The 24,190-nt window shown below is 38.4% G+C and overlaps 2 protein-coding genes across 4 annotated transcripts in view; one reads left to right on the plus strand and one right to left on the minus strand.

Moving 5' to 3' along the window:
* Positions 1 to 17,268, plus strand: LOC116297681 (uncharacterized). 3 transcript variants are annotated; one of them, XM_089027336.1, is made up of 8 exons: positions 1 to 146; positions 280 to 346; positions 1,112 to 1,166; positions 9,694 to 9,767; positions 10,245 to 10,497; positions 13,480 to 13,707; positions 14,916 to 15,178; positions 15,993 to 17,268. In XM_089027336.1, the coding sequence occupies exons 2-8, from the start codon at positions 340 to 342 to the stop codon at positions 16,268 to 16,270; spliced, it is 1,158 nt and encodes a 385-aa protein (XP_088883462.1). In that variant the 5' UTR covers positions 1 to 146; positions 280 to 339; the 3' UTR covers positions 16,271 to 17,268. The 3 variants fall into 3 exon arrangements, with proteins under 3 accessions (XP_088883462.1, XP_031561816.2, XP_031561818.2); XM_031705956.2 differs by having other exon boundaries at positions 286 to 346; XM_031705958.2 differs by having other exon boundaries at positions 2 to 146; positions 286 to 346; positions 10,287 to 10,497.
* The window catches only part of LOC116297676 (uncharacterized), a 13,530-nt gene continuing 6,598 nt past the window's right edge, over positions 17,259 to 24,190 (minus strand). Inside the window, exons 5-12 of the mRNA XM_031705949.2 lie at positions 23,558 to 23,858; positions 22,968 to 23,203; positions 22,322 to 22,478; positions 21,892 to 22,001; positions 20,779 to 20,916; positions 19,922 to 20,152; positions 19,196 to 19,303; positions 17,259 to 18,100 (exon numbers count right to left, since the gene is read on the minus strand). Of these exons, the coding sequence (XP_031561809.2) occupies positions 17,954 to 18,100; positions 19,196 to 19,303; positions 19,922 to 20,152; positions 20,779 to 20,916; positions 21,892 to 22,001; positions 22,322 to 22,478; positions 22,968 to 23,203; positions 23,558 to 23,858 (1,428 nt within the window). The 3' untranslated portion in view covers positions 17,259 to 17,953. The remainder of the gene's footprint in view (positions 18,101 to 19,195; positions 19,304 to 19,921; positions 20,153 to 20,778; positions 20,917 to 21,891; positions 22,002 to 22,321; positions 22,479 to 22,967; positions 23,204 to 23,557; positions 23,859 to 24,190) is intronic.

Raw genomic sequence — 24,190 nt, forward strand, 5'->3', positions numbered from 1 at the left:
CATCTTGGGTAGGTGTTGCGCGAAAAATTGTCGAAGAAGCTGTTACACGCATCAACTTGCTGAAAATTCGTCATTTCGTGTTGCTAGTTTTTGAAGGAGAATCAAAACTCGCAACGTGCTGCCGTATCCGAAAATCTACGTGCGTGGTATGTTAAACGCATCAGTTTTTTTGCCTAACGGCGTATCGCGAAAAATCGTCGCTTTTAACATCAGCTTTATGGTAACTTGCTACTGAACTGTAGGCTAGGCTTATATTAATTCTGCTTGCTTTGTCTTCAGAAGCCTAACCTGCAAAACTGTCAAAACCTGGGGTAAATTGTCTTCCATTGAACTGAAAAAATGTCAGGTAAGCAGGAACGTTTCTGAAAGTTTTAAAAGAAGATTCAGAATTTCAGCCGAATTCTTGCAATTGTCGCTTAAAGCAGAAAAGGACGATACATCGCCGCTAATCAACGTAATGGTACGAACTATAAGTCTTTGAACAAGAAGCTTTGGTCTTTCAATGAGAACCCAATGAGAAATAAATGGCCAGTTTAAATCTTAAACGATATCTCGATTCACGTTAATGAGTGCCATCGACTATAAAATTCAATTTGTTAATGCAAAATTATAAAACCTACGTTAAAAAAAATATTCATCCATGGTATTTATTACCAAAATATGGCTTTCGAATGCATCGAAAATCTTTTTCTAATAATACCATTAATCTGTCTCATTGGAAATAAAATTGCTGGCCGTTTAAGAATTTTTGAGATCTTTAAATTCTTTGACTGACTCTTGGTTACGTAGAGGGATAAATTTAACTCGTGAAAAAGTAGTATGCATAATAGTTAGTAGTAGACTCTAAACCCATTGTTTTCTATTTGCATATTGTAGTACTAAGTATATAGTCATTTTTCTTTCAAGGGTTCAATAAAATCGCTCTACAAGTTTGGCTGCAAATATTCTAAACATCAAACGGCTTTTGCTCTATTAGAGTGTTAGAGTGCAGACCATTATAGTCCGTGTTAAGTATAACATGTTTTGTTCGTGACATTTGGCATTGATAGAAATATTTTTGTTATTATTAATTTTGTAATGTTTCTCTCAAGTCTTTCTATTTGTTTAACAGTGAGCACAGCTCGAAGACTTAACCAAATACCATCCAGACGTTCAATAAATACAAGGTATTCCTGAAGAAGATTTTATAAATATTTATGTTTATAGATCATTAGTTTTCCACGATATGATGTTATCGTTCAATCTAATTTGTAAATCATGATCATTAGCTAGATCAGATGATTTTATATTAGATTACTCATTAAGTTGTAATTGTAAACCTTAGCTGAATCAGGTTTTAGCTGCAAGTAAATATCTAAATATCACGAAGGCTAATATACATCTACTTGCAAGAACGTTGTCATACCGGAAAATAGAACATTAGTCATTTAGTGGGATGTGAAGCTGAACTTTTTCTTTTGTCTTTTACAGTCAAAACAAGCTCACGCGTTGACCCCTAGAGTCGATTAATGATTTGAATTTTCGAATTTTGATTTCATTATTCAATTGAAATTTACTTCAAAAACGAAGATATAAAAATTCCAATCAACTTTAAATTCAATATACGACATTTTGATTGGTTAATCAGTGCTAACACAGCCGGAAGACCAAGAAAACATGGCGGCCAGAAATGGACTTGGCCGTGTTTATGTGCCGGGAAGGCGTTTACCTGGTATTATTCGACAGGAAATTGTTCATCTCAGCAATAGCGGATTGTCCAATAAAACAATTTCGCGACAACTGAAAATTTCTAGTTAGGGAGTCCGGAAAATACTTCAACATTATCGACCGACATGGAACTGTGTCTCCATTTCGCTCAAGGCGGGAGCGTTCCCTACAAAATTATTGATAATATCCTCCAAGTACAGTAATTGAGGCATGGAAATTATAAAACCAAGTGTGTATGTTTATGAAATAAGAGAGCGACTTCTGATCGAAGGTATCTGTAATTTAGATGATTTACCTTCTTCATCACGAGTCGAATAATGAACTGAATTTTCATTTGAATATTGCAATATTGCATTATTCCGGTTCGTACGTATAAAAGGAATAATTGACTAATGATTTCATTAATCGAATCTAGGGGTCAACGCTTGAGCTTGTTTGACTGTAATGTATTCCTTTCTCACTAAATTACTAATGTTCTAATATCGTATGACAACGTACGTTCTTGCAAGTAGGTGTATATTATCAAATATCTATTATTAATAATCTTTGTTAATTTAGACTTGGGTACAGTTATTGTCCGCTCAAACCGATGTTTAAAAAGCATGACTTTATCTATGACCTTAGTGTGTCTTGCCAAACTAGCATTGGAAATGTTTATTTTCAAGCAATATTCATCCTTTGAACCGGCTCAAATTTTGCCAGATGTTTTAAGTCAAGGCGTTATTCTCTTTATACCAAGTCCTTAACATACTTGTGTGATATTTGATATATACACCTGGTACTTTAAGCCTCTTGAATATGTAGTTTTTGATACAAAATGAAGCATAAGTTTTTTATAATATTATACTGGTTAATTAATGCTTGCGGTATCAAACATACAAAGAAATGTTCAAGGAAAGACTAAACTCTACGAAATAATAGGTGAAGTTCTCAAGCCGATAAATGACTTTGAAATTTCGTTAATCTTAATCATTAACAAGTTGTATAGACTAATTTAAGATTTCGAATTTTTTAAATAAAACTTATTTTCGCACGGAAGTTCATGACTTTGAAATTTCGTTAATCTTAATCATTAACAAGTTGTATAGACTAATTTAAGATTTCGAATTTTTTAAATAAAACTTATTTTCGCACGGAAGTTCATGACTTTGAAATTTCGTTAATCTTAATCATTAACAAGTTGTATAGACTAATTTAAGATTTCGAATTTTTTAAATAAAACTTATTTTCGCACGGAAGTTCACGGTTAGTGGCTTTTACATGTCAATGATGTAATGTGGCGTGATTTTCAGATTGACTGAGAATTTTCAATAGACTCACGAGTGCTGAGTGTTTTTTGGCTATATGCTTCGATTCCAAAGAATTTCAGTTTTAGAAATTGCGTCAAACTAGCCTATTAAGTAGGTACTTTCTAGTTTTCTAGTTCCATCCTTTCACAGGAGTTTGAAGCGTAAAATTATCATCATCGGCTTCCACGAGGGGGGGACCCCCGGGCTATACTGGAGGCGGAAATGAGGGGGAAAGTGGGGAATATGCTATAATTCTTGCCCCAATACCTGGGGAAAATGTAGTGGAATAGTAAATAATCTTCAACCCTTTTGTAGATAAGGGTTTTTTAAGGCTTGTCGATAAAATATTTTTCTAAGTAGATTCAAAAGAGGCACAGTAGTGTGGTTATTTATCATCCTGCCGAACCCAGGGGTATTATGAAAAACAATTCTATGTATGGGGTCGCTGTGTCATCAAACGCCGCCAGTAAACTGGAAAATACTTTCAATGAAATGGCGGATCAAGTTTACAAAGGTGAGTATTAATAGCATTTTAAATCTTTTAAATCTGTGGAACCTGGCAAGAAGGCTTTATGGTTCATTGTGATTTCTGCGAAGATTGGTTTCATGGTACATGTGTCAACATTACTGAAGAAGATGTGGACGGATTAGAGGAATATTGTTGCTTGAGAGTTTTTTGAGTGAATTTTGGAAATAAACATATTTGGTGCTAATTTTCTGATATTTGTAATAGGACTTTTAATATGAAATTATTCCACCCCAGGTACCTGTCATGCTATGTGTCATATGATACCATAGCATTGACTGAAACCCTATATCCATCTATCAGACTGTATGATGCACATTTGTAGCCCGAATTGATATACTCAAAATAAAGCCATATTTCGCAACCACCAAGGAACAGAAATCATTACATGGTGCCAGAAGTGAAAGGTAAAACATACATCGACATTCGGTAAGTGGTTAAATCAGATACCAAGACAGGAAATAAAAGAAAACAGCTAGCAGACCGCGTCAGTGATAGAACATCATGGCCGCAGGGTTCACGCCACCCGTTATGAACTGGCAAACCAGCGATATCAACGACGAATTCGCCAGATTCAAGCAATACTGTAATCTAATTTTCAATGGCCCATTTGCAAAGAGGTCAGATAATGAAAAATCCTCGTACATCCTACTATGGATAGGCCGTCAAGGCGTAGATATCTATAATAGTTTCACTTGGGACAGCGAAGACGAGAAAACAAATCCCGAGGACATTTGGTCAAAATTTGAAAAACATTTAGCGCCGAGAACAAATTTCAGGCTAGCTAGATACCAGCTACAGCAGATGAAGCAATCAAACGACGAGAATATTGATGATTTTATGACCAAATGTCGCAATCATGCCAACAAATGCAAATTTCGTGACCAGCTTGAAATAAACGAGCGCTTAATCGAGCAGCTTATCATAGGCACCAAATATCGAAAAGCACAAGAGCGTATACTAGAATATGGAGATGACCTTACATTAGATAAAGCCATAGATATAGCTAGAACATATGAAGCTACATTAGCGCATGTGGCCCAGCTCCAGAGTGATGATGACAAACATGTTCAAGCTGTCAGGAAATACGAGAATCGGCACAGGAAATGCGGAAATTGCGGAGGCGAACACGCGCCAAAGAAATGCCCCGCATATGGTTCGACTTGCAATTTCTGTTCAAGATTGAACCACTGGGCTAAAGTATGCCGTCAGAAAGGCAACCCTAGTGAATCAGAAAACCCAAGCGCTAGAAAAGAACAACCATACAAACAACGCAATAACAATAGGGAAGCACGCCAAGGCAGACGCGCTGTGCATGAAATGCAAACAGATGACGATTTCAATGAAGATTTTAATACCCTACATTTCCAATCGATAATAATTGGAACCATACGCCCGGCGGAACGCAGGGACGAAGCATTCGCTACTATCAGCATACAACTTCCACATTTCCCGAAAAACCGAGCGCAACTGAAAGCAAAACTCGACACCGGTGCGCAAGCAAACATCTTGCCTTTAAAATTATATCAAAGCATGTTCCCGCAGAACGTCGGGACGGAAGGTGAACTAAACCAAAATGCATTGAAGCCATCCAAAACCATACTCACAGCATATGGTGGAGCGAAAATAAAGCAACTAGGTACTTGCGAAATACAGTGCAGCTATGAAGGCATGACTACGACCGCGCTCTTTTATGTCACTGACGCGCCAGGCCAAGCAATCCTTGGGTTGCCAACAGCACTAGACCTCAAATTAATCTCTTTGAACTGTTCTGTCGAAACACAGAATGAAGGTACACAACCACGAAAAGAAACTGCAAGACCCACAAACAACACGAACAAAATAAGCAGCAAGGAACAACTGCTCGCGCAATACCCCCAATGCTTTGACGGAGTAGGTAAATTTCAAGGAGAATATCACATCACACTGGACCCAAATGTACCCCCTGTCATTCACTCACCGAGACGCGTGCCAATAAGCCTCAAAGATGACATTAAACGGGAACTAGATGAGATGGCCGCCCAAGGTATCATCACCAAAGTACGAGAAGGGGAGCCGACGGCATGGGTCAATAGTTTAGTATACAGAAGGAAACCCACTGGCAGACTTAGAATATGTCTTGACCCTAAAGATTTAAATGCTGCCATACAACGAGACCATCACGTAACACCCACCCTTGAGGAAATCTTGCCCAAGCTGAGCGGATCAAAATATTTCTCCATTCTAGACGCGAAGTGTGGATATTGGAATGTTGTATTCGACACACCATCAAGTTACCTGACTACCTTCAATTCCCCATTTGGCCTCTACAGGTTTAAACGTATGCCATTTGGACTGAGAATGTCGCAAGACGTTTTCCAAGCCAAGATTGACCAGACATTTGAGGGTTGCGATGGTGTTATTGTCATCGTGGATGACATCGTGGTTTATGGAAAAACGGAGGAAGAACATGACATCAATTTAAAGGCGATGGCTGAGAAATGCAAAGAAACAGGCCTAAAACTCAACCCAGACAAGTGCCATATCAAACAGAACAAAATAAAGTTCTACGGCATCATCTGCAGCGAAAACGGTATCCAGCCCGATCCCGCCAAAATATCACTACAAACGTTCCTTGGGCTAGCCACCTACATGTTCCCATTCATCGCAAACCTAAGCATCCTGACCGCACCCCTGAGAGGATTATTGAAGGAAGACACACCCTTCCAATGGAATGCCGACTTCCAGGCCGCCTTCGAGAAAATCAAGAACTCGATAAGTGAAGAAATCACCCTCACCTATTTTGACGAAACAAAAGATGTAACGCTCCAGGTAGACGCCTCAACAAAAGGCCTTGGTGCAGCCCTCATGCAAGAGGGCAAGCCCATAGCGTTCGCCAGCAAAGCGCTAACCGACGTCGAAACACGCTATGCGAATATAGAGAGAGAGCTCCTCGCAGTAGTCTATGGTTGTGAGCGTTTCCACACATACCTGTTTGGCCGTCCATTTACAGTGCAATCCGATCATAAGCCGCTGGAAAGCATACACCTCAAACACCTCACATCAGCCCCACCACGATTACAGCGAATGTTGCTGAGATTACAACCATACGATATCAAGATCAGATACGTACCAGGAAAAGACATGCTGTTGGCTGATGCACTATCACGACTCTCCCCAGAAGAGAAATACCCGATAGAGAACGAGAGAATACAAGTGCACGAGATCTATCCACATTTCAGCACCGAAATGATCGAGCGGATAAGAGCTAACACGGACTTAGATCAAGAGCTGACCTGCCTAAAGAAAATGGTATACGAAGGTTGGCCAACGATGATTAAGCAAGTATCAAACATGCTGAAGCCATACTGGTCCTTTAGAGATGAAATCACAATTGACGACGGCATCCTAACCAAAGGACAACGGATCATAGTTCCTTCTACCATGCAAAAAGAAATCCTGGACAAACTACACGCTAGCCATCAAGGAGCAGAAAAAAACAAACTCCGAGCAAGATCAGCCGTATACTGGAAGAACATGAACGACGACATCGACAAAATCACCCAATCTTGCGTAACGTGCCAGGAGTTTCTACCAAGTAATCCGAAACAGCCACTGCTACAAACCAAAATACCACCAAGACCATGGCACACGATCGCTACTGACCTATTCTACATCAACGAGTCTGAATATCTACTTGTAGCTGACTACTACTCGAAATATCCATTCATAAGGAAAATTCCCAGAGGGCAGAGTAGCAGTAAGCAGGTTATTGAGTTGATGAAGCAGATCTTCAGTGAACAAGGAGTACCAAAGATTGTAAGATCAGACAACGGGCCCCACTACAGCAGTGCTAGTTTTCATGAATTTGCCAAAGAATACGGATTTGAACATATCACCAGTTCTCCTCACTACCCCCAGAGTAACGGTTTCATAGAAAACCAAGTCAAGACGGTTAAGGCAGTCCTGCACAAGACCGCAAGAACGAACGAAGACCCCTACATGGCTCTACTCTGTCTTCGGTCCACTCCAATCGACAGTAAGTTGCCATCACCCTCTGAACTACTCCTTGGCAGGAAGCTCCAAGACAATCTACCGCGCTCGATAACTAGGAACCAGAACAACGAAGAGATCATAGAGAGATTAAAGAAACGACAAGAGCTGCAAAAGCACTACTATGACCGGAACACCAAGACAATCCCGGATCTTCTGCCAGGGCAGAACATCAATATTCAAGACCCCTCTACAAAGAAATGGGGACCGGCCACAGTCAAGGAAAAATTGGACCAACCAAGATCATATACAGTCACTACTCCAAAGGGTGGAGAGCTACGTCGGAACAGAACACACATCAGAGAAGCACTGCCATCCCCCATAGGACACCAAAGCCCGCCTGCAGAATCTCCTGGAACAGAAGTGTCTAATCCAGCACCACATAATGGAATGATTACAACACGCAGTGGCAGGTTCGTGAAACCACCAGAACGATATGTATAATTTTCAAAAGAACTGTTCAAGAATAGCACATAATCGCAACATCAGTTGTATGCATGGACAGCTGATATATAGTCATTGTTACTATTGTTTTCGTTGCATATACATCTATATATATATATATATATATATGTTGTTTTTTTCTACGGAAAGGAGGATGTCATGCTATGTGTCATATGATACCATAGCATTGACTGAAACCCTATATCCATCTATCAGACTGTATGATACACATTTGTAGCCCGAATTGATATACTCAAAATAAAGCCATATTTCGCAACCACCAAGGAACAGAAATCATTACAGTACCCGGGGTATATGGGAAGGGGTCCTTTGAAAACTTGCCCCACATGTGGGGAAATACACTAATTTTTCTCTAGGCTTGAAGCAAAGTCCCCATATTTGCCTGGGGTCTAGCCCCCCCACCACTCGTGGAAGCTGATGATGAGTGCATTGGTCCATCTCATAACTGAAAATCTGTCTAGACCAGCTGCGTCACATGCACGTGACTGAGGTAGGGCGGGAACTTTCGAAGGAACTATTCCAAAGTTTTTTATGCACAATGTGGCCATAATTGATCAAATTTTCGGATTTTTTTCTAGAAAACTTACATAAAAATCAAACCTCTAAAACTTCCTTGCCTAAGTGTGGATTGAAGTGTGGATTTGAATTTGTTTGATCAATCCCCAAAGTCTCACTGAATAAAAGCAGAGAGATAAGGCAAATATCAAGTCAATGTAGTAGTTCTATCGATTTATATGAATGATATGATTAAATTCGGAACTAGAAATCCCCATCAATAGACCTTTTTCTATTACGAAAAGATACCGCTGTGCTCCTTGACTACAGACTCATTTACTCAGATTTATCCTCATTTCAGTGTCTGAATATTTGCAATGATACCAATTACGGTAAAGTAAAGAATGTAGCAACTTCTTCCAGCAATATATAAACACTTTGAAATTGCCCTATTTCACTATGACGTCACTGCTTGTTTATGTGGGGGATAGAATCCCCAAATCCAATAGAAAATTCAACAAAATTTGCTCCTATCGAAACAGTTTAATCTAAAATGACCTGGTTTTCAGATATAATATGTGTTAATATTTACTAAAAAATATTCTGGACGTTTGCTGGCTATTCTACTTCTCTTCGTGGATTGATACGGCTTTTAGAACAATTTTCGGTGAATTTGCGTTGATTTGGCCCCCTCCGACGACCATGATCCTTTGCGTTTAAACAATAGATTGTTTCGATGACGTCATAGTGAAATAGGGCAATTTCGCTCACCTTCACCGAAATACAAGATCACATGGAGTCTTTGTACCGTCACGTGACGGCAGCCATGACAGGGGGCAGGAACAATTGAATCTGGTCAAGTCTGATTTACATGAGAAAGAATTCAGTTTCCCAGGAGAGAACGACTCTATTGTTGTGCCTCCTGTCATGGCTGCCATCACGTGATGGTGCAAAGCCTCTATATATGAATATTATTAAAAGTGGAGGATGAGCAACAGAGAATTAAATAACCCCGAGCTTGAGCTACCTGATGTTGATTTTTTAGGTACATTTTCCAAGATGGTGTCCATTTTATTTTTGTCCCTTAAAAGAGTCCCACAGTGCACTGCAACTCAATGGAATCCAGTTTCTTCTCAACCTCTGAATGGCTAATAACTAAAGCCCTTTTTTCTTTCAAAGTCTTAGATTGGCACTAGCACTGATCGTTTCAATCTCATATTCCTTTATCTACATCGAAGCAGCAGGCAGCAGAGGTATCAGTTTCATCGATATTATTGCATTACCACAGGCAACCCAACCCAAGCAATCTTGTGGATTGAATCATCTTTGATTATAAGGGACACCAATTGCTGGATTTCAATCACTCAAAAATAATATTGGAAAATTAAACAACTTATAATATATCCAACAAAATTACTCGATTCTGATTGGACAAGAGCAGTATAATTAAATCCCAAATTGTATACTCTGTAGAGTTTGTTGAGTGTATTATAAACAAATCGGACGATCTTCTCGCACAATTCGGAAGTGATAGATACTGGTGATATTTTGAAAGTTCTCAAATATTTGGACTCATCGCTCGTCAACGGCTCGTCCAGTTTTTCTAAACTTTCAAAACATCTCTCGTACCTACAATTCCGAATTGTACTCGAGGTCGGTATACTCTATGACACGGTATTAGATGACGTCATTAATCTATTTTTATCTTTTTTTTTTTTTTTTTTTGTTAGGTCTTCCATGTGCTGTAAATACATGGGGTCCTGAATGTAAAGAATGCCTTTGTGAAAATAACGCTACATGCTCTCCAAACAATGGTATCTGCACGTGTACCCAAGGGTGGGAGGGACAGTACTGTAACAAGAAGAGATGTGACCATCGTCACTATGGTGACGAATGTCAACACAGATGTTCTTGCTTTAATGGAGCGTCGTGCCATCCGGTTACAGGAGAATGTTTGTGCTCTGCTGGATATCGAGGTGTTAAGTAAGTAAATTGAAAATCTAACGAAAGCTGATCACGTTAACATCGAGTCCATTACTAGGAGCATCCATCTCCCATACTGGGTCTGCGAGCCAGTATATTCCCAGATCAGGAGCCCATTACTAGAAGCATATATATTTTTTACCATACATAATACACTTTAATCAATATGCTTATGTTAAAGGAAGGAATATTTTCGACGCGATACGCTCGATTCAAGATACGATAGAATACGTTGAATCAAAAAAGCTCGGAGGTATCCTAACTACTATAGATTTTGAAAAAGCATTTGATTCTGTTTCTGGGATTCCATGTTTAGAGTATTAAAAGTTTTTGATTTTGGAAATTTTTAAAAACTTTTTATACGAATATATCTAGCTGTGTTACAAATAATTGTTTTCATACGCCATACTTTAATATTAAAAGAAGAGTACGTAAAGGGGACCCGCTCTCTCCCTATTTGTTTATTGTAGTCACTGAGTTGTTGATGATACAGATTAGGCAAAATACATTGGTGAAGGGGATAAATATATAGGTCATCACTATGTAAAACTTATTAACTTCTTAGACGATATGACAACCTTTGTTAAAGATAAAACTTCGCTCTCGATTTTGTTTTCAGTAGTTGAACATTTTGAATCTTTTTCAGGTCTTAAAATCAATCTTGACAAAACAGAAATTTCAATTCTGGGTACTACAAAGAAGTTAGAGATTGGGCCATGAAATAAGTATGTTAGGAATGATGTTAAGATATTAGGGATTTGTTTCACTCGAAACCCCGAAATCTTTAAGCGGAAAAATATGGAATCCATTATTGAGTCATGTAAAGAAATTTTAAACAGGTGGAACTGGAGAAAGTTGACTTCATTAGGAAAAATTCAAATAATTAAATCGTTTTTGATACCCAAAAGTTTATATCGTGTGATGATGTTCCCGTGTGATGAGGACATTATAAAAATAATAAACAGTGTATTATATTCGTTCATTTGGCATGGAAAAGACAAAGTTAAGCGCCGATCTCTGATATCAGCCCGATAGATCAGGGTGGCTTGAAGATGTCAGACATTGAGTCAATGTTAAAAGTGCAAAGAATATTGTGTGTTAAAAAGTACCTTACTGATCCGGTAAATGATTGGATCAAAATTTTAGATTATTATTTGAAAGGAGTAGGTGGAAAACTTTTATTCTATTGTGATTACGAATTCTCCAAACTACCACTGACAGTTCCAGATTTTTATAGGGAATGCATTGAAGTTTGGTCTTCTTGTAACGGAAGTAAAACGAATCCATCCAAACTAGAACTTGTTGCAAATCAAATTCTTTGGAACAATAAATATATCTGTATCGATAAAAAATCAGTTTTTGAGGAAGGTCTGTTTGCAAAAGGCATACAAAAAGTTGGACAAAGATTACAGCTTTGGAATTTTATATAATGTTAAGTCACAGGGAGCCCGGCTTTGGGATTTGTGCATGAATAAATGAATCAACAAAGTTCTTTGGGTTTCCTGTGTTGAGATTTGAAACAAGGCGCTGATACGTTGAATTTCCGGTAATCGTACTATCAGTAACTTGATAGCAGATTAACGTAACGTTACCATTTACTAGGGCGTGCGTTACACTAATACGTTAAATTTGAATTATAAGCTGCTCTCGAATTACTTACATTAATCTGCTATCAAGTTACCAAATCTCAATACAGGAAACCCAAAGTACTTTATTTACTTATTTATCATTGGCGTCTTGTTTCAAATCTCAACACAGGAAACCCAAAGCACTGTATTGATTTATTTATTCATGTACAGATTCCAAAGCCGGGCTCCCTGTGGTTAAGTCTGCAAAATGCAATGCCTCAGGAATGGCGAAAACTTTTGAAAAGTAAATCATCCCAAGTACCATATATTACATACCCATTGAATCAAAATACGAAATATGTTATCTGTGATTCTGAAAAAATTGAACTTACAAAGTTAGAATCAAAGAAAATTTATGATTTCTTTGTTTCAAAAAAAGGTTGAACCTCCAACAGCAAAATTTAAATATGATATATTGAAAGTGAGGAATCCTTGAACTGGAAGAGCATATATACGTTACCTTTTATAGTTACTATGGAAACTAGGTTAAGAGAATTTCAATATAAGATCTTAAATAGAATAATACCTACAAACACTTTTTTGCATAAAATTGGAAAAATAGATTCTTCACTTTGTAGTTTTTGTAAGGAAAAAGTGGATAGTCTTGAACATACATTTCTTAAATGTACAATTATAAAAGGTTTTTGGAACGATATAATTACTTTTTTAACTAAAAATAACATTAAACATTTTACTTTAAATGTAAATAGCATTCTACTTGGTCAGTCTTTGAGAAAGATGATATATATTACAAGCTTCTAAATCATATCATCCTTGAGGCAAAGCATTATATATTTCTTTGCAAGCTTAAAGAACTCACACCAACTATAGATTTTTTTCAAAAAAAATATTAAAGATTACCTTTATGCGTGAATCTATCATAGCGAGAGATTCAAGCAAATTAGATAAACATAAAAAGAAATGGAAACCGTTATGGAAATTTTTTATCCCCCTTGAATAATTAACTGTTTGAATAATTAACTGTATATATGTATTTTATTGCATTATCTGGGGGGGAAAATGGAAAAAAAAAAAAAAAAAAGTAATTAAAAAAAGCATTTATCTCCCATACTGGGTCTGCAAGCCAGCATATTCCCAGATCAGGAGCCCATTACTAGAAGCATTCGTCTCCCATACTGGGTCTGCGAGCCAGCATATTCCCAGATCAGGAGCCCATTACTAGAAGCATCCATCTCCCATACTGGGTCTGCGAGCCAGCATATTCCCAAATCAGGAGCCCATTACTAGGAGCATCCATCTTAAGGGTACCAAAGTTATTCGGACTGTTTTTATTTATTTTTTCTTGCCTTTGAATTAATCCATTGAAATACGAATACATTCTTCTTTTCTTCAGTTGTAACACTACATGCCCAGAAGGAACTTATGGCTTCAAGTGCACAAAGGACTGTACATGTCCCATCAATACGGTGTGCTCACCGATCGATGGATCCTGTACTTTTAAATATAAGTTTGAATATAATGGAACGCATTGCGAATGTCGCCCTAAGAACAGCATCCCCGGATGTGAAGCCTGCAACTGTAGTCAATTGGGCACCTGCGACTTGACAACTGGGGAGTGTATGTAAGTGGAAAAATTCTTATTGTCAGATAGGTTTGGTGTTTAAGGCTTACTAGTTAGTGTCAAGAAGCATTGCTATTGACAACAGTGTGTCATTCACACTGAATTCAAAAACTACTCTGTGTAAATAAAGGTTATGGAAATATTTAAAGTGCCCCTAATGCCTGATTACAGACCAATTTAGAACAAACCGGCCTCACATTGTCATAAACGCGTTTTTCAAAAAAAATTTTCCTTTCAAACGAATTCCTGATTTTTTACGGCACGAAAAAGTTGGCAAAATTCTCGTGTCCAATCACTCTCGAAATTTCAGTACCGCGTTCGAGGAGCCTGAAAAATTGTATAGACTTACGTCATCGGGGTGATACACCAATTTTTTTATGGGTCAAGAGCGCTGTTTTTAAAAGTTTTAAGAAAGAAAAAAATGCCGAAATATTGGGCTTTTACTTATTGTACGAGTGAATCCACCTTGGGAGAATGAGCAAGTCTTTCACTTTTGGAACGTATCACCCCGATGACGTAATCGCACCAGTCCCCTTAAGCTCAGTCCTTATATGAAAAGGCACGTTTTCAAAACTCATTTAAAAATCAGGAATACATCCAATTTCAAAAAATCTTTGGATTTTCGCATGTTCATGAATATATCTTACATAAGGTCTGTGCTTAGGCATTAGGGACACTTTAAGCGTGGATGGCAGTTTTTGATTGTCATCGTAAACTGGTGGTGAGGTTTATTCATTCCATAGTCGTAAGACTCAACTTAGTAATTTAAAAAAAACTGCGCACAGCTGCATTAGCGAAACTTTATCGGATTTACTCTTCGTTATTTTTAGCTCAAAAGAAAAAAAGATTAAAAAGAGATTCGTTCAGCTGATCGATACCAAGTGATAGAATACACTTTTTTTGATAGCACATGACGGGCAGTGTTTGCCCGTTGATGTTCAGGCATGAGATTCATTCAGCTGATTGATTCCATGCAATAGGATACTTTCTGGTTGATAGCATATGGCCGGCCGCAGTGTTTGCACATGCCTAGATCATATTGCCACCGAAACGAATTATATAATTCATTCGTCCGTGTATCTTGTTATCTTCTTGTTCGTTTTATCAATTGATAATCTTTTATTATTATTATTATTATTATTATTATTATTATTATTATTATTATTGTTTACTCTTTTTTTTTTTTTTTTTTTTTTGGTTCTGAAAAGGTGCCAAGTAGGGTATACTGGCGAGAGCTGTCGAAAACTACACTGTGGGGACAAACACTACGTCCCAGGTTGCCATGGAAACTGTAATTGCCAATATAATGCAACATGCTACGAGAGAGACTGGTTATGTGACTGCTTACCGGGGTGGACTGGGAAGAGTTGTAACGATTCCTGTCCAGATGGTCGCTATGGAATAAACTGCCAATCAAAGTGCACGTGTGAAAACAGCACCTCATGTGACCCTCAGACGGGAAGGTGTGGCGGTAAGTTTATATCTTTTTGGAATTTTATGCTAAGACAAATGTGTTAATATGCAATACTTGTCTCTTTTCTTTTCTTTTCTATTGTCTTTTTCCTTTGGATGAAATATTTCTTTTCTATTTTTTATCTAATTGTTTTAATTTCTTTCCTATTCTTTTCAACCATTCTATTTCTTGTAAGTATTTTAGTGCAAAATAATACTATTCAAATAATAGCTAGGAAACGAATTTATTGCTGTTTGTAGCAAAAACGTCAACGTTTTACTGAAACGTTTTACGAATTCCTCGTATGAGTGACCACGAAACAATGGTCCCAAGTCGAGGTTAGACTTGATGTGTTCATACATTTACTGTATTTTATCAAGCTCGGCCTCTACTTGTAGCAATAGACCTTTCTTGAATTCACTTCAGTGACCACGAAACAATGGTCCCAAGTCGAGGTTAGACTTGATGTGTTCATACATTTACTGTATTTTATCAAGCTCAGCCTCTACTTGCAGCAATAGACCTTTCTTGAATTCACTTCAGTGACCAGGAAACCATGGTTTCAAGTTGAGGATAGACTTGATGTGTTCATACATTTACTGTATTTTATCAAGCTCAGCCTCTACTTGTAGCAATACACCTTCCCTGAATTCACTTCAGTGACCAGGAAACAATGGTTTCAAGTTGAGGATAGACTTGATGTGTTCATACATTTACTGTATGTTATTGCACCCAACGTCGACTTGGAGCCAATGTTTCTCGCCCGTCACTCAAGCGAATTCGCACTGAAAGGTATAGTTTTGAATAAAATGGTTACTTTTCTTTTTTGAAGACCTTTTGACGACCTATACTGAAGAAAGCAAACGAGCTCCTAGATTTGCTGTTCTACTAGTGATAGCCGTAATTCTCACGATCACAGTATGTCCTGCGTTTTACATAATAATGATATTTACTCCCCTCTCTTCGGGAGACACAATTCCAATACAGAACTTTGAGGAGAGAACCGCCCTCGAATCGCCATCACGCTCAGACGATTTCCAAGAACACAGCACAGAACAAATTACAGAAAACAGGACAGCTGAAAGATCTCGCGGGGCACGGGAATCATAATGCCGTCTGGAGAGCATAACAGAGAACACTGCAGTGACAACCTGCCATGAAGTGCAATCAGGTTCAGGAGATCCGCAAGAATCTATAGAGGAACAAATTGAAGAATTGGCAAGTTGTCATTCTTACAAAAAGAAGGCCGAAAACGCAACACCAACGCAAAGGGGCGTCTCGTGGCCACAATACTCAAACTACAGGCACCAAAGAAATTCGGCAGCACGCAGTAGTTCTACAAGTTTTATCAACCAAGCTTTGATAAATGAAGATAAATAGAAAATAGCGAAACCTATACCTGCCAGAAACCAGAAACCTATACCTGCAGATAACTTAAGTTAAAAGAGAATGGAGGCAATTCCGAATAACTGAATGTTTTTCAGAACATGCGTAATAGCTAAATTACTAGCCTTAGATGAAACGACTGAAGAAGAGGGCCAATGAGCCTTTCACAACTTCAAGTCGCATAAAAAATGAACCAGCTCAACTAGAAACCGCGGACAGCTGTTTCGGCCTGTATTGGGCCTCGTCAGCACGGTGTATCCAGTGAGCTGGTAGAATCCCACGAAAAGTAGTACATATACTACTACTGTATATATGTTTGTAAGATGATATAATGATTCAGATGTAATACACCTAACGGTAAATGAATCATAAAAGTGTATGTCTAGACTTAAGCTAGTTAAAGAATAAAACAGAAGATATAACTAGCTAAAAACTAGTGTGAGCTGCGTCGGTGTTTCTAATGGAACAGTAATGATGAAAAGGTAAATTATACACCGTGAAAAGATGAAAAAACTTACTGACGTTTCGGACGCTAGTCCTTCGTTGGAGTAAAAGAGAAAGAGGTGGTACAAAGGAGTGTATATATGATAGAATAAGACAAAAGAAACCAATGAGAGCAAGGTAGGCAAGGAAACAAAAACAAACAATCAAAAGACAAAAGAAAAGGTTAGTGAAAGTAAAGCGTTCATTGATAAAGAATAAAACACTGAGCTTTTTCCGTCCTTCTTTTTTCTGTTTTATTCGCTTTATTACTTAGTTACTAATTTTATTTCGGTATTGAATTTATTTACGCAAAAAGAAAGTAGGTCGCAGGGATCTAGCAGCACTTCGCGTGCGCAGATGGCGTCAGCACTTGTGCTCCGTTTACTATAATAAAGCATAGTTTTCGACCAATCAGTGCGCACGTACTATCCTAACTATATAATAATATCCTCTTAAATCATTAAAATGAATATCGTAAGTGTATTTTAGCACAAAATGATATTTACAAGCAAGAAATGAATGTCTTAATCAACTCGAAATTCAAGCTTTGCATTTTCTTGAACAATCTTATACCAAATAATTCCGCACGCAATGCTCTGGCTAAATTCACTAAATGTCTATTGTTCTTAATTCGGATTTATGATGCAATAAATATATAACCTCTAATAGGAAGTTTGCATGATGCGTCATTGACCTCTACTATACCAGACTCCCTTGCACGCTTTCTTTTGTTCAGTTAATTAGCACCAATTGTCTTACTATTCTCATGAGGGAATACAAATTTGAATAAGAAAGAAAATTCGCCAAGCATTATGGTAGTGGGAGTCAAATGGCGCCATCATGCAAACGTTCTATATGTGTCACTTTTCTTGAGTGTCGATAGACTATTGATTAATTACGACTAATAATCGATTAGTTTATCTGTCATGATATGATGTCATCAACACTGTCCACGCTCATCCTTCCTTTTGCTAAGTCGATGGCAGACGCGACGACTTCTTTCCCGCCACTTTTGGACGGGCGCGTTTCTTTTTGGATTTGGGGCGAGTAAAGACGTGTGACGTAGCCTCCCTGGAATTATAAATGTATTAAACGTGACGATATGAGATGTAGATTGATATAGTGCAGTTTTCGTATGACTGTGAAAAGTTCACGGCACGAACATGGTCGTGACACAGCAAGGGATACGCCAGACAAATCACATTGCACGAGAATTTACTCTCCATCCAATCAAATACCCGGAACACGGCATAAACAAGGCGCGGATACGGTCACGCAAAGGTCACGGCAATACAAGACCAATCATGTTGCGCGTAAAAAAATCAGCCAATTAAAATTCTAGAAAGTATCACGGCACGTTACGCTTACGGCACTGAGCTTTTCACAGTCATACGAAAACTGCACTATGATACGTAAAGTGAGTAAGTAAATAAAATAAGAGAGCGGGAAAACGCGAAGAACGCAAGCAAACAAGCAAATAAACAAGCACAGGCGTAGACAACCAAACGAGCAAACGAGCAAATTTGACAAGCAAGCAAATGAGTAAACAAGTAATCAACTTAGCAAACAGGCAAGCAAAACAAGCCAACAAGCAAATTGACAAGCAAGCTGGCGAGCAACAAACAAGTAAACAAACAAGCCAACGAGCCAGCAAGCCAGCAAGCCAGCAAGCCAGCAAGCCAGCAAGCCAGCAAGCCAACAAGCCAACAAGCCAACAAGCCAACAAGCCAACAAGCCAACAAGCCAACAAGCCAACAAGCCAGCAAGCCAACAAGCCAACAAGCCAACAAGCCAACAAGCCAACAAGCCAACAAGCCAACAAGCCAACAAGCCAACAAGCCAACAAGCCAACAAGCCAACAAACCAGCAAGCCAGCAAGCCAGCAAGCCAGCAAGCCAACAAGTCAACAAGCAGACAAACAAGCAAGCAAACAAACAAACAAGCAGACAATTAAGCAAACAAACAAAAGAGCAAACAAACAAGGAAAGAACAAACAAGCAAGTAAACAAATAGACAAGGAAGCAAGCAAACAAGTAAGTAAGCAAACTAGTAAACTGCGAAAATTGCCAAAGAACGAAGAAACAAGAAGTCATCGAAGAAAATATTATGCGAGCAAGACAATGACCGCACGATGCAAAAGAATTAAGGTCAGCATTCTGTCTTTACCTTGTTTAGCGAATCTTCAGTATGTTCTATTTCACTGAGAGTAGTGCGCAGTTCAGATTGATGTTTTCGTGGAGAAAATAGCCGGTCTTCTGCCATTTCTTGTTGTTGCTGAACAAAACAGTAAAAAAATTAAAATACAAATAAGTGTTAAGTCAATTCTTCTTTGCAAAACAAAACAAACAATAAAATTAGAAAAACTTAATAAAAGTTTCATAATAAAATTGAACAATTTATTCATTTATTTATTTTATGATTCGCCCAAGGGCAGGTAATGATACAAAAGGACTCTAGGTCCCCTATATAATATTAACACCAAATTATAAAACATGTTAAAAAATGTGACGACGTTTCGACGTTGCACAACGTCATTAACAAGTCAAAATAGAAACTAGAAAAGAAGAATATATAAAGAAATAATAACAATAGATATAAAACAGATATATAATAGAACGTTTGCATGATGGCGTCATTGACCTCTACTACCAGACTCCCTTGCACACTTTCTTTTGTTCAGTTAATTAGCACCAATTGTCTTACTATTCTCATGAGGGAAATTTCGCGAAGCATCTTGGTAGTGGGAGTCAAATGATGACATCGTGCAAACGTCCTATAACATAATCAGACAAAAAGGTTTTTTTTGTTGACTTGTTTTGTTTTTATCGTTCAATTTTATTATAAAATGTTTAAATAAGAAGATACTTATTAATCAAAGTTTCTCGCTTTTACCTTCGCTAAGAACTCTTCTCTACTCATTCTATGTTGGTGCTCATTCTCCCTCGCGGTTGGTGGTGAAGGAGAGGGCACTCGTTCTAGGTCCTGATCAGGTGATCTTTGACTCAGAATTCTCTTGATGCGCGTGTTTGGCGACACGCTTTTAGACAGGGGAGGGGTGGTATGTATGTGTTCTTGATTGTCTCTATTCTTATTGACTTGCTCTCTTTCATCTGGTGACGAGGACTAAAATCAAACAAAGAGTCAGTCAGTCTTATTTGTTTTGAGAAAACTTCGGCTTATAGTCTCATCATTCTTGGAAAACGTGTACCAACGCACAATCATTTTTTCTCCCTATAATTTTAATGAAAAATCCTACAAATGTATAAAGTTCAACAAGATGCAAGCTGAAAAAGGCTTAGTGGCTAGAAGTTGGGACTGCGATGGTGTGTTCATTAGCTTGCTATCAATAGACGTCACTTCCGGTAATAGCTCTTTTTTGATGGCTTGTAGAATCTTGGAGGTTGTTTTGATCTCTTGTTTTCTGGTTTCACGTCGTAGAAATAGTCAAATACAACAGTTTTAGGACTTATTTTGACATGTTTTGACTTAACATCCGCTAGTTGCCCTTCAGTCAACTCCAAAAGGTCACGTGATTGATAATACAGTAAGCCATATACTAGATTAAACACCGTATGAAACACCTTGTACCCTGACAAAAGACTAACTTCCTAAACGTTAGTATAGTTAGATACGTTTTTACAAGCTTTTTAAGTTACTTTCTCATTCACTTGTAATAAAGATACAATTTTTCCAGTCAATATTTGAAGTAGCTTAATGAGCGAAGACCAATTCGGTGTCAGCGGTCTTACCTCGTTTAAGTGTCTCGACAGTTCCGGTTCAGAGCTCCATTTTGGTCTCGTCAGAGGAGGGGTGGAGTCTTTGTCTAGAGGTGGTAGATCACTTTCTGAGGGAGTGTGTTTGTGTTTTCGTGATATGGGTGGTATTGCCTGCAAAACAGGAGTCATTGAGGTCTGTACTCTTTCGAGCGGTTTTCGTATTCTCGACTTTCACATCCCCATAATGCCTTGGGGGTTAACCAATCAAAAAACTGTCCCAAATTGAAAGATTTCTTAATTGAATTTATATTATACCTGCTTTTATCTGTACAATACTGATTATCAGTTTATTCCAAGTTATTTTTGCGTGTACAGATCATGAAGAGTTTTGGTCTTACAGAAAATGTATTGACTTACGAAAAAATGTTTAAAATTTGCCTTAAACGTCTTCAAGCTTCTATCTTTTTCTGTTTTTTACTTCTTCATTTTATCTTTGGATACCAAACAAGATATTTTCAACCTTGTCTGATCGGCCTTCAGCAAAATAAGTGGGTTTTTACCCTCTGGTTACCCCCCAAAGACTCGAAGGATTATGGGGATGTGAAAGTCGAGAATGAGTGGAAAACGTACGGTACTGACTTACAGCTCATACACTGTACTACATAGACTTGTTCTGAGATAGCGAACATGGTGCATTGTGGTCTAGCTTCGGTACAAACATCATGCCTTATATGGTGTTGTTTGTACCCCAGCTAGACCACAATGCATTCTGTTTATTGAACTCAGAAAAGGCCTATGTCGTAACATTGAAATGGCTTCCCGTAAGAATGGTTATGGTATGAGTGGGCAACACAGGGTACTGACTTACAGCACGTACAGTGTACGACGTGCCATAACATTTAAATGGTAACGCATACACACAGTTGTGTTTATGGTACGGCACGGTACGTTATAGACTGCGAGCTAAGTTCGAGGAAGATTGGTTACGAGTCAAAAGTTCCAAGACAGACGGACAGTGACTAAGGGAAATAGAGGGACTTAGCTCGCAGTCTACACGGTACGTCTTTGTGCACGGCTATTTATTTAACGTAAATCATTTCCGCTCATAAGAAAACCCGCTTATTAGAGCATTTTAATAGTCTATACCTTATATCTTCCCTTATACACGTGTCCATCACTCCCTTTAACAAAGTCGATGATTGATACCTCGCGAGTCCATCTAGGGTACGTAACAGGCGGTTCCTCTCGACTTGAGCCTAAAAGGTAGTTATTAAAGATTTAGAAAGGAAGCATTGATATTTTGCGCTATGATTGTCATAAGCCGTGCCGTGACAATAAAAGTGCCGGCGTCACCGATAATTCTTATTGTATGACCCGTTATCTCACACGTTGTGATAGGTTCAACGAATGTCGTCGTGATTTGCGCCGTATCGTGACATTCAAGTGCCAACGTGACAATACATTCAGATTGGTCAAATAGTAATCTTGTGCGCTGTGATTGGTTCAGAGTGTGTTGTGATTGCGTGACCGTACCGTCAATGTTCCGAAGTTTCATCTACGCACTAAGGATACATACCATTCAGCACGTGGCTGAGCTGTGAGTTATGTAGCCTGACGGGTTTTCTGATTGGTTGGGTCATCACAGTATGGCTGCCTCCACACGGTCTACTTGTCACCAGGTCACCGCTGGTCAGCTTGTCTGGTCGATACATGGGCCGCTGATAATGGCGAACCTTCATGAAAACAAAAGTGAACAAATAAATTCTAGCGATCAACAATCGACAAAAAACGTAATAGGCTTTTTCCAAACAGACCACTTGCATGTGATGTCAAAGCAACTCAACTTGCAGGACAAAACAAAAGAATATCAATCTTATGACAATTGCCCTATTTCATAATAACGTCACATCAAAACAAACTTGTTTTAACGCTAGGGATCATGATCGCTGGAGGGAGATGGATGAGAACAACACATCTTAAATCAAAATGAAATGTGGTTTATGAGCTGGTGAAGGCAAGAACAACTAAATAATACGCTAAATATCTCGAAAGAAGAGAATTAAGCTTAAATTTACCCTAAATTTCTATCATTTTAGCCGATGTAAACAAACTGTGACGTCATTATGAAATAGGACAATTGGAAACCTATTGTTATGTACAACAAGTTTTCTATAAACTAGGTCCATATCACCAGTACAGACCTTCCCTAATACATCACATACCTGATCCATTTCATACGAGATATATGGTCCTTTTGACCGCTTCAAGTGCATACTATCCGCCTTAGGCAACGAGGGTTGTACATCACTGTTGTATTTGACTTCCACAGGTCTATTGCATGATATACAGTGGAAGTCGATAGGTAAAGGTCGGCGCAGCCCTGCAGCTCCTGTCAGGTCTACATTAGCTTCACGTGCGATCATCGTACGGGATTTCTGTACATCTGCGATTCTTTTCTCTAAAGACGCGTCAAGATTGGAATAAGTACTGTTTGTGCGTATTAGATTTAGCCTAGGTTCGGGAACCCTTTGTTGTAAGTAGAGAGAGCCTGGGGCAGAGGGGGAGAAGGTTCGTTGTATCTTGTGGAAGCGTGTTGTTGTTTAGAATTAAAGGAAGCAAAATCACTCGTATCGTTCATACAAGTGCAGATAAAAGTTTGTAAGAGTTAGAAGTTGCAAATCAGAACAACTTTCTTTTGCGCAAAGTAACCTTCATATCTTATGAAACGAGCTCTGTGTTGATTAAAGCATAGTTAACTATAATTACTCGGGACACGGCTATTATTTAGCGTGTGAAAATAGTTATTTCTTACCTAGATAGTTCTGCAAAGCTTTCAAAGCCTCATTGTCCATTTTCTCTTTCATATCACAGGATAGCTGCTTCAATGCTTGCTTTAAGGCCAATTCTTCATTCATGTACTCATCCATTTTCTGCAGCGCTTCTTTGAGTCCTTCGTCCAGCATGTTGAACGAGCTATCAAAGGTTGTTGTGTTCACCATATTTTGCAATGCCGATTTGTCTGCCTTGTGATCCATCTCCATGGCAACGTTGTCTTTGTCAGCTTTGTTGTCTTGGAGATCCTGAATGTATTTGTATAAGTTGTCGATGTGTTCCTGAAGAGAAGAGAAGAGAAATCCCAGGGTTAATCGGAGAAATGAGTCGATCAATATATCGAGTATCATTCTGGCTAGGGAAGTAAATTAGGGACTAGTCATTATTTAAGTCGGGAGGATATTTTAAAACATTGAAGGGGGTACCCGAAAAACATGAATGCTATTAGGTTGGGGCCCCCCCCGCATCATTGCGCTGAGAAGACACATGGTTATGGACACCACTCATTCAAGCAAAAAATCTTGATCTTCAGGACCCATTCTCGTACAAAGAGCCTTTATTTCTTACTGAGCATGCTCGACGAAATAAATATTTATTTCGTTACCTTTCGTGG

This window comes from Actinia tenebrosa, unplaced genomic scaffold (assembly GCF_029948245.1).
Source record: "Actinia tenebrosa isolate PJP-AT-01 unplaced genomic scaffold, QUT_ActTen_1.0 PGA_scaffold11__36_contigs__length_13525064, whole genome shotgun sequence".
In the NCBI taxonomy this organism is placed as follows: Eukaryota; Metazoa; Cnidaria; class Anthozoa; order Actiniaria; family Actiniidae; genus Actinia; species Actinia tenebrosa.

Bases quoted from the DNA above. Each gene is read 5' to 3' on its own strand.
- LOC116297681 (XM_089027336.1), top strand. The intron at 10,498-13,479 runs GTAAGTAAATTG...TCTTTTCTTCAG, and splicing joins GCTGGATATCGAGGTGTTAA to TTGTAACACTACATGCCCAG. The intron at 15,179-15,992 runs GTAAGTTTATAT...TCTTTTTTGAAG, and splicing joins TCAGACGGGAAGGTGTGGCG to ACCTTTTGACGACCTATACT.